The 11781-nt window shown below is 39.7% G+C and overlaps 1 protein-coding gene and 1 pseudogene across 1 annotated transcript; one reads left to right on the top strand and one right to left on the bottom strand.

The window, feature by feature from the left end:
* The first annotated feature begins 4400 nt into the window (after window positions 1-4400).
* LOC138363720 (uncharacterized) lies at window positions 4401-8764 on the top strand. The gene is made up of 3 exons (XM_069323111.1): window positions 4401-4514; window positions 5139-5270; window positions 6820-8764. Exons 1-3 carry the CDS (start codon window positions 4401-4403, stop codon window positions 7630-7632), a joined length of 1059 nt encoding a protein of 352 aa, XP_069179212.1. The 3' UTR covers window positions 7633-8764.
* A 2973-nt stretch (window positions 8765-11737) lies between these two features.
* LOC138363482 (peritrophin-48-like) overlaps window positions 11738-11781 on the bottom strand; it is a 1398-nt pseudogene continuing 1354 nt past the window's right edge.

The raw sequence follows: 11781 nt of genomic DNA, 5'->3' as shown, positions 1-11781 counted from the left end.
ATTGTCAGGTGTGTTTCAGAGGTGGCCACATTGTCAGGTGTGTTTCAGAGGTGGCCACATTGTCAGGTGTGTTTCACAGGTGGCCACATTGTCAGGTGTGTTTCACAGGTGGCCACATTGTCAGGTGTGTTTCAGAGGTGGCCACATTGTCAGGTGTGTTTCACAGGTGGCCACATTGTCAGGTGTGTTTCAGATTAATATAAACACAAAATACGTTTATATACGTTTATTGTTATTGAACAATCAGAGATGTGCAGAGAATACGTCATAATAACGGGGGGCTGAAACAGGTAACGCAACACACATACGAAGTAGAAATAACAACGTTTCGGTTCGTCAGGACTTGCTTAGGGCCCAGGACCAGGATGCACCAAGCATTTACGTGTCCACTGACGAAACCTCTACATCTTTCCACGAACATGGAGACTTTGTTTACATTTAATAAACAGTGTACGAGCTTGGAAACTTCACAACCCAACTAGTTGTTGGGTTGTTGTTGTTATAAACAACCTCGTAGTGCTTCGCAACCTCTTTCACAAAATCACTTTCGGTCCCTTATGTGACCGAAACGTCGTCATTTTTAATATATATATATATATATATATATATATATATATATATATATATATATATAAAAATATATATATATATATATATATATATATATATATATATATATATATATATATATATATATATATATATATATATATATATATATGTATATGTATATATGTATATATATATATATACGATATGAGTTGATTAGAGATATGTAGAACAAATATTTTGGGTCTCATAAATCACAATTTAAAATTAAATTCACTAAAAAATCTACAAAATTTAGTACAAACTCTGAGTTGTTAATTATAATTAATTGTGATCATAATAATTTGTCTTTCTAAACCATCTTCAAGACATTCTTAGAAAATGCACACTTTATGTTTTTCTAAAAACATCTTTCTTCTATGAAATCAGTTACTTCAATCTTAGAAAACACACAAAGTTTTCTAAGAACTTCATTTTTTAATAAAATCACTTCCATCTTAAAAGATACACACTTTACCTATTCTTTCAACTTCATTCTTAAATTAAATCAATTACTTATTAAGTAAACATAGTTAAATTATAAATTAAAGTTCACTTTCAATCATAAAACTTTCCAAATTGTATTTCTTTGGCTTTCAATCTCTTCTTCTCAGGCTTCGGAATTCCTTGATATTTGTAGAGGCTGTTCTTGTTCGTCTTGTCTACTCCCCTCAGAATTTTGTATGCAGTGATTATATCTCCTCTGTTCCTTGTCATCTCCAGGGCCATGAGATTTATATCCCATACCTTAACCATTTAATATTGTTCCAAACGTTCGTATTTTTACAATTTTGGTTTATGCTTCACATGGTACGAATTCCCGATCATTGCTGCATATTTCAGTATTGGTCTAACATAGGTGTCCCATATCCTGCCGATGGTACCCTGCTCCTGGGTGCAGAAATGATTGGAAGCAGGCCAAACTGGCGAAGTTAGTGGAGAAGGCCAGAGGGGTGAATCTGTTGGGAGCAGTTCAGGATGGTGCAAGATGTAGTGTCAGGACGCAGTTACTGGGAGCAGGCCACAAGGACGCAGTTACTGGGAGCAGGCCACAAGGACGCAGTTACTGGGAGCAGGCCATAAGGACGCAGTTACTGGGAGCAGGCCATAAGGACGCAGTTACTGGGAGCAGGCCATAAGGACGCAGTTACTGGGAGCAGGCCACAAGGACGCAGTTACTGGGAGCAGGCCATAAGGACGCAGTTACTGGGAGCAGGCCATAAGGACACAGTTACTGGGAGCAGGCCATAAGGACACAGTTACTGGGAGCAGGCCATAAGGACGCAGTTACTGGGAGCAGGCCATAAGGACCTCTGAACCTTCTCTAATTTAGTTTTATGTTTGATGAGATATGGACTCCACGCTGGAGCTGCATATTCCAGGATTGGTCTGAGACACGTGACATAAAAGATTCTGAATGATACCTTACACAAGTTTCTAAAGGCCGTTCTTATGTTGGCCAACCTGGCATATACCGATTATGTTATCCTCTTGATGTGGGCTTCAGGGAACAGGTCTAGAGTAATATCATCCCCCCAAGTCTCTCTCTCTCCCTCTCTCTCTCTCTCTCTCTCTGATTCCAGAAGAATTTCCTCTCCCAAATGATACCTTGTATCTGGCCTCCTGCTCCCTACACCTATCTTCATTACGTTATACTTGCTCGGGTTATAATCTAACAACCATTTGTTGGACCGTTCCTTCAGTTTGTCCAGGTCTTCTTGAAGCCTTCTTGATTGTGTTTGATGGTGTAGTGCAGATTGTATATTACGTAGTGTCACATACATCTTTTCGTGGAGTGTGTTTTGTTTACCATCATTACACGTGACATTGTATTTTGTCAAATAGTTTCGTATAGTATTTTGTTACGCCACTAAACACTGCCTCTTACAGCTCAATGTCGTTTCGTACAGGGACGCGTTGTGTAGTACTGAACCGTGTAGACATATGAACAAGTAATGAGGCTGGACGATAGATTATAACCCACGTATTTGAACCCAGGCCCCGCACATTACCGTCTGGATTAGGCCTGCACAACTTTTAAAATAATACGGGGCCAAACTACTCCAAGGAAACCAGATTTGGGCAGCGAGTGAAAACGTCATTTATCCAATAACATTAATATTGCTTCAATATTAATGGCATCAGATAATGTAATCAATAATAATAATAAAAATAATAATAATAATAATAATAATAATAATAATAATAATAATAATATTAATAAATATATTTGATTTTCACATTATATTAAAATTTCAAACATAATTATATAAAAAATTATACATTTCTCACTTGAAACAAAATTCCATTTATAAAATACTTTAGTCCAAATGGTTTAGTTTCATAATCATCTCATTAACCTAATGAGAGGCATAACACCCTTTACACTAACAAGCTTGTTGGGTTCTTGGGTCATAGTCTCAGTAGACGTCTTCAAGACGTCTTCTAAATGGTCATTATTCAGACAAGAACGTTATTAGTTTTTTTGTATTCACGATAGAAAATGCTCATAAATATATGTACTGCCAAAAATGTTGAGCGTTTCAAGTGCAGCTTTCAGGGGACCTGATAGCTGACTGGACAGCGCTACGGATTTGTAGTCCTGAGTTCCTGGTTCAATTCCAAGTGAAGGTGGAAACAATTTGGCAGAGTTTCTTTCACCCTGATGCCTGTTACCTAGCAGTAAATAGGTACCTGGGAAGTTAGACAACTGCTACGGGCTGCTTCCTGGGGGGGGGGGGGGGTGTAACAAAAAGGAGGCCTGGTCGAGGACAGGGCCGTGGTGACGCTATACCCCGAAATCATCTCAATACAATTTCAAGATAGATAGCTGTTCTAAGATCTTTGTGTATTTTTCAGTGTCCAGTTTTCTGTAAAATTCCTGTGCACTGTTTTCTTGGTGCTTATTTATGTAATTTGGCGAACACTGGTAACGTTCAACTGTAATTGGAATACCCGGTTGACTGCATAGAAAACGGATCTTCAATATCTTCAATTGATTTTTTTTAATTATTATTAAAGTGTGTCTTCTGTCAATTTTCTCAATTGAATCATAAATTTTCAGAGCATATTTATCTCCTAGGTCGCTGTGCTTGTCCTGGGGTGTGTGCTGATCTCAAGTGGGAAAGTGACACATTTCATCTTTCAGCAGCTGACTTATAAAAAGCTTCAATTTCATTTTGAGAGTTTTCATTGCTGCGAAAATTTGAAATATGCAAAAACAAGTTTCCCTGAAGATTAGTAATGAGGTTATTTAGATGTGTTTATCGCCATTGAAGATCATTATTAAACAACTCATCTCCAAGCTCAGGAAATTGCCTTAGTTCCTCTTATAAAAATTTGACAACTTCCTCTTCTAAAGCAACGAAACACTTGAGCACTCGTCCATCGTCTTAATCACCTTCCTTCAGAACGGTAGTTCTGAAGGAACAGGTCGTTGTACTCCGGGTCTATCTCTTCAAAAAAAAACTCCGAATATCCTATATTTCACTCCTTTAGAACGGATGTAGTTAACAATAGAAATTCCCACTGACGTTACCCAATCAAACTTCAACATTTTGCTTCTCTGAACCTTAAGATGTATTACTCAGTGGTGTAATACAAAAAATATTTCTGCACATTGCCATATCACCATCAGTAGAAATGGGGCATTAAACTTACAAAACTAATTCCTAGCTGCATTGCAAATGTTTTCCAACTTAAACCTACTCTCAAACGCCACGTAAGTACATATTATTTATAGATTCACGGCGTTGTTGTGACTTCATTGTGCATTAACAGTAGCGAGAGACCCACAATGTCACTACCGACAGATGAGTGAAGGCGGCTCCCTGATTGTGAGCGGGTACCTGATTGTGGGCGGCTCCCTGATTGTGGGGGCTTCCCTGATTGTGGGCGGCTCCCTGATTGTGGGCGGATACCTGAGTGTGGGCTGATATATGGTAGAATTTGGAGTGTGATACCAGCTGGTGCCGCCCAAGCTCCAAATAAGTCTTACAGATCTTCTGGTTCAGGTTCTTTAAAGCCCATTAAGGTTCAGTCGGTTGTGACCGCGCCTGTGGAGTTCAGGGACGCAAGTTCGAATCCATTGTAATACCTTAATGTTTATCACTGATTTATCACATTATTGTGATTTAATTATGATGTTGAACACTTTGCATGCAATGAATATACTTTATTTTCTGGAAAATTGGTTGCCTCATGCAGTGTATGACATACACAAAGTGTGGATATTGTAAACCTTCCACCTGACATATTGAGGTCATGGTCATCTTCGCCTCCGAGGGACGAATATCATATATAGAGTAAACATCCGTGGACCACCATGGGGTCCATGGACCACCATTGGGTCCATGAACCACCATGGGGTCCATGAACCACCATGGGGACCATGAACCACCAAAGGGACCATGGAACACCAAGGTGTTCAGGGACACCAGGTTAACAACCCCTGGTGTGAACTATTTTCGTTACAGCTTCACCCACAACGGCTCCCACGCTGTGATAAGCGCAGCAGTATAAGTGGTGCTCCAAGACACTTCCCGCAGTAGAGTCCTGCGGACACAGTAGAGCTGTGTTACAACAGCATTGCTGTTACTTCTGCCACAGCATTGATCTTCACCTTGCAACAGCAAGCCAAAGTGTTCAGCATGAAACGATCGCAGCTCATATGTGCCTTGTTGGTGAGATGCTTCTACTCTCATAATGCTGTGGTCCTTGTGTGTCACTTTGTCTTTCAATACCTCTGTATGTGTGTGTGTTTGTTTGTCTTGCTATGTCTGTATGTCTGTGTTTGTCTTTCTATGTTTGTATATCTGTGTTTGTCTTTCTATAAATGTCTGTGTTTGTCTTTCTATAAATGTCTGTGTTTGTCTTTCTATGTCTGTATATCTGTGTTTGTCTTTCTATGTCTGTATATCTGTGTTTGTCTTTCTTTGTCTGTATTCGTCTTTCTATGTCTGTGTTTGTCTTTCTATGTCTGTATATCTGTGTTTGTCTTTCTTTGTCTGTATTCGTCTTTCTATGTCTGTGTTTGTCTTTCTATGTCTGTGTTTGTCTTTCTATGTCTGTCTTTGTCTTTGTATGTATGTGTTTGTCTTTCTGTGCCTTTATGTCTTTGTCTGTCAGCCTCTCCATATCACTTTGCCTTTCTTTCTATGTATGTCTGCCTCTCCATGTATCTGTATGTCTGTGTCTGCCTTTCTTCCTTTCTATGTCTGTCTGCCATTCTGTTTCTGTATGTCTGTCTGCCATTCTGTTTCTGTATGTCTGTCTGCCATTCGGTCTCTGTATGTCTGTCGGCCATTCGGTCTCTGTATGTCTGTCTGCTATTCGGTCTCTGTATGTCTGTTTCTGCCTTCCTGTCTGTGTCTGTCTTTCTCTCTATCATTATTGCTGTCTATCTGTATTTGTCTCCGTCTCTATCTATCTATGACCCTGTATGCCTGTGTATGCCTTTCTGAGGCTCTGTATGTCTGTGTATGTTTTTCTGTATCTCTGCATGTCTGGGTAAGCATTTCTTAGTCTCTGTGTGTCTGTGAATGCCTTTCTGTGTCTCTGTATGCCTGTGTATGTCTTGTCATGTCTCTGTATGTCTCTATGTCTGTGTCTTTGATTGTATCTCGAATTATGCATGTCTGGTTAGATCTGTTTATGCAAATAACTTTCTCCACGTTTATTCCTTTTCAACTAAATTTATTCTTGTTTATCTTTTTGTCTGCTTTTTGTTCTTGCCTTGAGTACCGTGCAAGTACAGCTGTAAAGCTATAAAGGAGCTGCCTCTTATGGGGCAATAGACATAAAAAATTGGTAACAGATAGAAACTGTAGAACAAGAGGACACATATTATGATATGATTTATGCCTGTGAGGGTGTCTGAAGCAGTTTGTGGTATTCTGCTCTATATGTATGTTTATCATTTATTTTGGAGTGTGTTGTGTGTGTGTTGCTAACTCAAAAAATCTTATGGGGCAATATACATAAACAAATTGTTAACGGATAGAAACAGTAGAACGAGAGGACACATATATTATGATAGGATTTATGCCTGTGATGGTGTCTGAAACAATTTGTGGTATTCTGCTCTATATGTATGTTTATAATTTATTTTGGAGTGTGTTGTGTGTGTGTTGCTAACTCAAACAATACTAATGAGTATTTATTTCTGGACACCAAAAAAGATTACGCTGAATTTCCGTTTAATTTTTTTAACATTGCGGGTGTCTGTTGCAGGTGGCGTGGGTGGCGGCGCTGCTCTGCGTCACTGAGGTCCTCTCTGCTTGTGAACCGGATTGCAGCGGCAAGAACCCGATGGATAAGGTTGAGGATCCTTTGAACTGCAATAATTATTACATTTGTTTGGAGGACGGAATAGCCTCGGATGTTTCTATACCGTGTGACAGTGGTAGTTATTTTGACGGGGACGATTGTTCTGGTTCTGGAAACTGTACATCTACCTGCACGCCATCACCTTGCCATTTAACATGTAGCGGAAACATGGACGTCATCTCTGACCCAAAAGACTGCAGTATCTATTACATTTGCTCACCAAGCAACATTATTGGACCCTATGATTGTCCCACTGACAGACCTTATTTTAGCGGCGAGACTTGCGTTAAGGACAAAACTGTGTGTTGCGGCGACCTGTGTAATGCGTACTGCCAGGGTGACATAGCGGAGATTGCTGACCCCTACGACTGCCACAAGTTCTATATGTGCCCTGAGGCGGGACCGGCTGAAGAAAAATATCATTTCACTTGCCCCTCAGGGGGCACTTTTGATGTAGCCGTGGGTCAGTGTGTGGTCGGCGCCCCTTGTAATATACTGTGTAGCGGGGGAGGTACGGACCCACCTTCTCCAGACTGCCAGGAGTCCATGACGTGCACGGCTGTGGGACTCTTCCCCAAGTGCACGACGTGTTACCAGCAGTACTTCAACTGTCACACCGTCGGCCAGCCAGCCACCATTGAGACCTGCACAGGATCCTTGCTCTTCAGCACTAACCCTTCTTCACCTTACTGTATGAGGCCCGAAGACTGCCTCTAATCAGCGATCTGAGTCCACCACCCACTGGCCTCAACTCCACCACCCAATTTTTAAAATTCACTGGACACTGCTTTAAGCCCACCACCCTCTGGACTCACTCCAGCACCCACTGGACTAACGTGATGTCGTCAACACCCAGGTGCACTTGACCTAATCTATTTTTCCACAGTCCAACCCACCTGAGCACGCCACTTGCATCGCCACCTATACCCACTATCTACACTTGCACCACCACCTATACCCACCACCTACACTTGCACAACCACCAGTAACTGAATTTAATACAGTTGTCACCAATGATGTGCACAACTGAACTAAACACACACACACACACACACACACACACACACACACACACACACACACACACACACACACACACACACACACACACACACACACACACACACACACACACACACACACACACACACACACACACACACACTCACACACACACACGCACACGCACACGAACACACATACGCACACACACACACACACACACACACACACACACACACACACACACACACACAAACACACAGGAAGGCTAGGAAGTGATGTGGTGGAGGCTGACTCCATACACAGTTTGAAGTGTAGATATGATAGAGCCCAATAGGCTCAGGAATCCGTACACCTGTTGATTGACGGTTGAGAGGCGGGACCAAAGAGCCAGAGCTCAACCCTCCGCAAGCACAACTAGGTGAGTACAACTAGGTGAGTACACACACACACAACATTATTAAATTAAAAATATAATATTATTATAAGAAACAACGTACTATTAGATCCAAACAAGGCTGTTTATGGGAAGCTTATGGTGAAACAGATCATGTAAGGTATTTATATGAGAAGTACTTGTCAATTCTAGTCTTAAATAAATTCACGTTTTCATACTGAAATATATAATTTGATATGTTGTTCCATATGCTGACGCTTCGTTTACAAAAATGTATATTTTGCTTTGACTGAAAAGTTTGTCTTTGTTTAGAGTGATGTTAGGCAGTGCAAAATTTAAGTATTATTCTGTATCAGGATTGTCATATATTTTAATTATTTATAAACTTGCATTATTGCCTCTCATTCTTATATTTTATTTTGCTAAATAAGATTAGATCTTTTAAACTGCTTCATATGATATATTTCTATATTTCAAAGTCTTGGCATCATTTTTGCTGCTCGATATTGAACCCCTAATTTGGCTATAACGTTTGTCAAGAACGGTGACCAGAACAGAACATAAGATACCTGTATAAGACCTGCTAGTGAAGCGATGAGTGGAGATTACTTTCTCAGATCGTAAGTCTAAATCTCTCTCATGAAAAGCAAATATTATATTGGCATCATTTACACCGTCAGTGTACTGCTTACTAGGCCTCAGATCATATCACTTAAAGGCCTATTTTGTTCACATATTCTCATTAACTCCGTATTTCATCCATTTCTTTACCTTCATTTGTTCCAGTGTGTATTAGTGTATGTCTCTGAGCATTCAAATTGGTCTGTCAATTGTTTAATTAATTTATTATAGTGTTTAAGTCAGATTTTAATCTCTGGTGTTCAGGGCTTTGTTCACACAAAACTGTTGGAGTATTCTTTGTAAAGGAGGCACTGAGTCTATGTAAGTTGTACAGCAGAGTATGTCACTTCTTGTAGATGGTATATCTCTTGTGGATGGTATACCTATTGTGGATGAAATACCTCTTCTGGATGGATGGAAGATGATATACCTCTTCAGAAACAGTTGTGCAATAATCCTTTTAGTGAGATATTTTGTTTATATTAAATTTGAATCAAGAATGTTCAATCCATTACTAATATTCATATGTGAATAAATCTTAATTTTTGTTTGTAATTTATCGTATATATTACATTGTGTTTGTTAAGTAATCACTCAGAGGGATATTTGTACAGCAACGACCTCGCTTCTTTCAGGGTCGGTGTTCGATCCGTGAAGGTCCAAGTGGTTGGGTACTATTCCTTCATTTCGTCCCCCCAATCCCAGCTCCTATCCTATCCTCATATCCCAGCTCCTATTCTCCCATTGTATCCCTTTCATGTGCTATATAGTCATGTTGGCTTAGTGTTGTCTTCAGATAATTATCTCATCTTTCAATACTATCTACATTTACTAGCTCCTAAAACCCATCTAGTACACTAGTTAGATATTCTCACCTATAGTGCCCTTGTTTTGTTAGAAGTGGCCACATTACAGGTGTATTTCACAGGTGGCCACATTGTCAGGTGTGTTTCACAGGTGGCCACATTGTCAGGTGTGTTTCACAGGTGGCCACATTGCCAGGTGTGTTTCAGAGGTGGCCACATTGTCAGGTGAATTTCAGAGGTGGCTACATTGTCAGGTGTGTTTCACAGGTGGCCACATTGCCAGGTGTGTTTCACAGGTGGCCACATTGTCAGGTGTGTTTCAGAGGTGGCCACATTGTCAGGTGTGTTTCAGAGGTGGCCACATTGTCAGGTGTGTTTCACAGGTGGCCACATTGTCAGGTGTGTTTCAGAGGTGGCCACATTGTCAGGTGTGTTTCAGAGGTGGCCACATTGTCAGGTGTGTTTCACAGGTGGCCACATTGTCAGGTGTGTTTCACAGGTGGCCACATTGTCAGGTGTGTTTCAGAGGTGGCCACATTGTCAGGTGTGTTTCACAGGTGGCCACATTGTCAGGTGTGTTTCAGATTAATATAAACACAAAATACGTTTATATACGTTTATTGTTATTGAACAATCAGAGATGTGCAGAGAATACGTCATAATAACGGGGGGCTGAAACAGGTAACGCAACACACATACGAAGTAGAAATAACAACGTTTCGGTTCGTCAGGACTTGCTTAGGGCCCAGGACCAGGATGCACCAAGCATTTACGTGTCCACTGACGAAACCTCTACATCTTTCCACGAACATGGAGACTTTGTTTACATTTAATAAACAGTGTACGAGCTTGGAAACTTCACAACCCAACTAGTTGTTGGGTTGTTGTTGTTATAAACAACCTCGTAGTGCTTCGCAACCTCTTTCACAAAATCACTTTCGGTCCCTTATGTGACCGAAACGTCGTCATTTTTAATATATATATATATATATATATATATATATATATATATAAATATATATATATATATATATATATATATATATATATATATATATATATATATATATATATGTGTATATGTATATATGTATATATATATATATACGATATGAGTTGATTAGAGATATGTAGAACAAATATTTTGGGTCTCATAAATCACAATTTAAAATTAAATTCACTAAAAAATCTACAAAATTTAGTACAAACTCTGAGTTGTTAATTATAATTAATTGTGATCATAATAATTTGTCTTTCTAAACCATCTTCAAGACATTCTTAGAAAATGCACACTTTATGTTTTTCTAAAAACATCTTTCTTCTATGAAATCAGTTACTTCAATCTTAGAAAACACACAAAGTTTTCTAAGAACTTCATTTTTTAATAAAATCACTTCCATCTTAAAAGATACACACTTTACCTATTCTTTCAACTTCATTCTTAAATTAAATCAATTACTTATTAAGTAAACATAGTTAAATTATAAATTAAAGTTCACTTTCAATCATAAAACTTTCCAAATTGTATTTCTTTGGCTTTCAATCTCTTCTTCTCAGGCTTCGGAATTCCTTGATATTTGTAGAGGCTGTTCTTGTTCGTCTTGTCTACTCCCCTCAGAATTTTGTATGCAGTGATTATATCTCCTCTGTTCCTTGTCATCTCCAGGGCCATGAGATTTATATCCCATACCTTAACCATTTAATATTGTTCCAAACGTTCGTATTTTTACAATTTTGGTTTATGCTTCACATGGTACGAATTCCCGATCATTGCTGCATATTTCAGTATTGGTCTAACATAGGTGTCCCATATCCTGCCGATGGTACCCTGCTCCTGGGTGCAGAAATGATTGGAAGCAGGCCAAACTGGCGAAGTTAGTGGAGAAGGCCAGAGGGGTGAATCTGTTGGGAGCAGTTCAGGATGGTGCAAGATGTAGTGTCAGGACGCAGTTACTGGGAGCAGGCCACAAGGACGCAGTTACTGGGAGCAGGCCACAAGGACGCAGTTACTGGGAGCAGGCCATAAGGACGCAGTTACTG

Source organism: Procambarus clarkii, chromosome 11 (assembly GCF_040958095.1).
Source record: "Procambarus clarkii isolate CNS0578487 chromosome 11, FALCON_Pclarkii_2.0, whole genome shotgun sequence".
Taxonomy (NCBI): Eukaryota; Metazoa; Arthropoda; class Malacostraca; order Decapoda; family Cambaridae; genus Procambarus; species Procambarus clarkii.
This window is presented reverse-complemented; position numbering and strand designations above follow the sequence as displayed.

Bases quoted from the DNA above. Each gene is read 5' to 3' on its own strand.
- LOC138363720 (XM_069323111.1), top strand. From the start codon at position 4,401: ATGAGTGAAGGCGGCTCCCTGATTGTGAGCGGGTACCTGATTGTGGGC. The intron at 4,515-5,138 runs GTGGGCTGATAT...TTCCCGCAGTAG, and splicing joins TTGTGGGCGGATACCTGAGT to AGTCCTGCGGACACAGTAGA. The intron at 5,271-6,819 runs GTGAGATGCTTC...TGTCTGTTGCAG, and splicing joins AGCTCATATGTGCCTTGTTG to GTGGCGTGGGTGGCGGCGCT.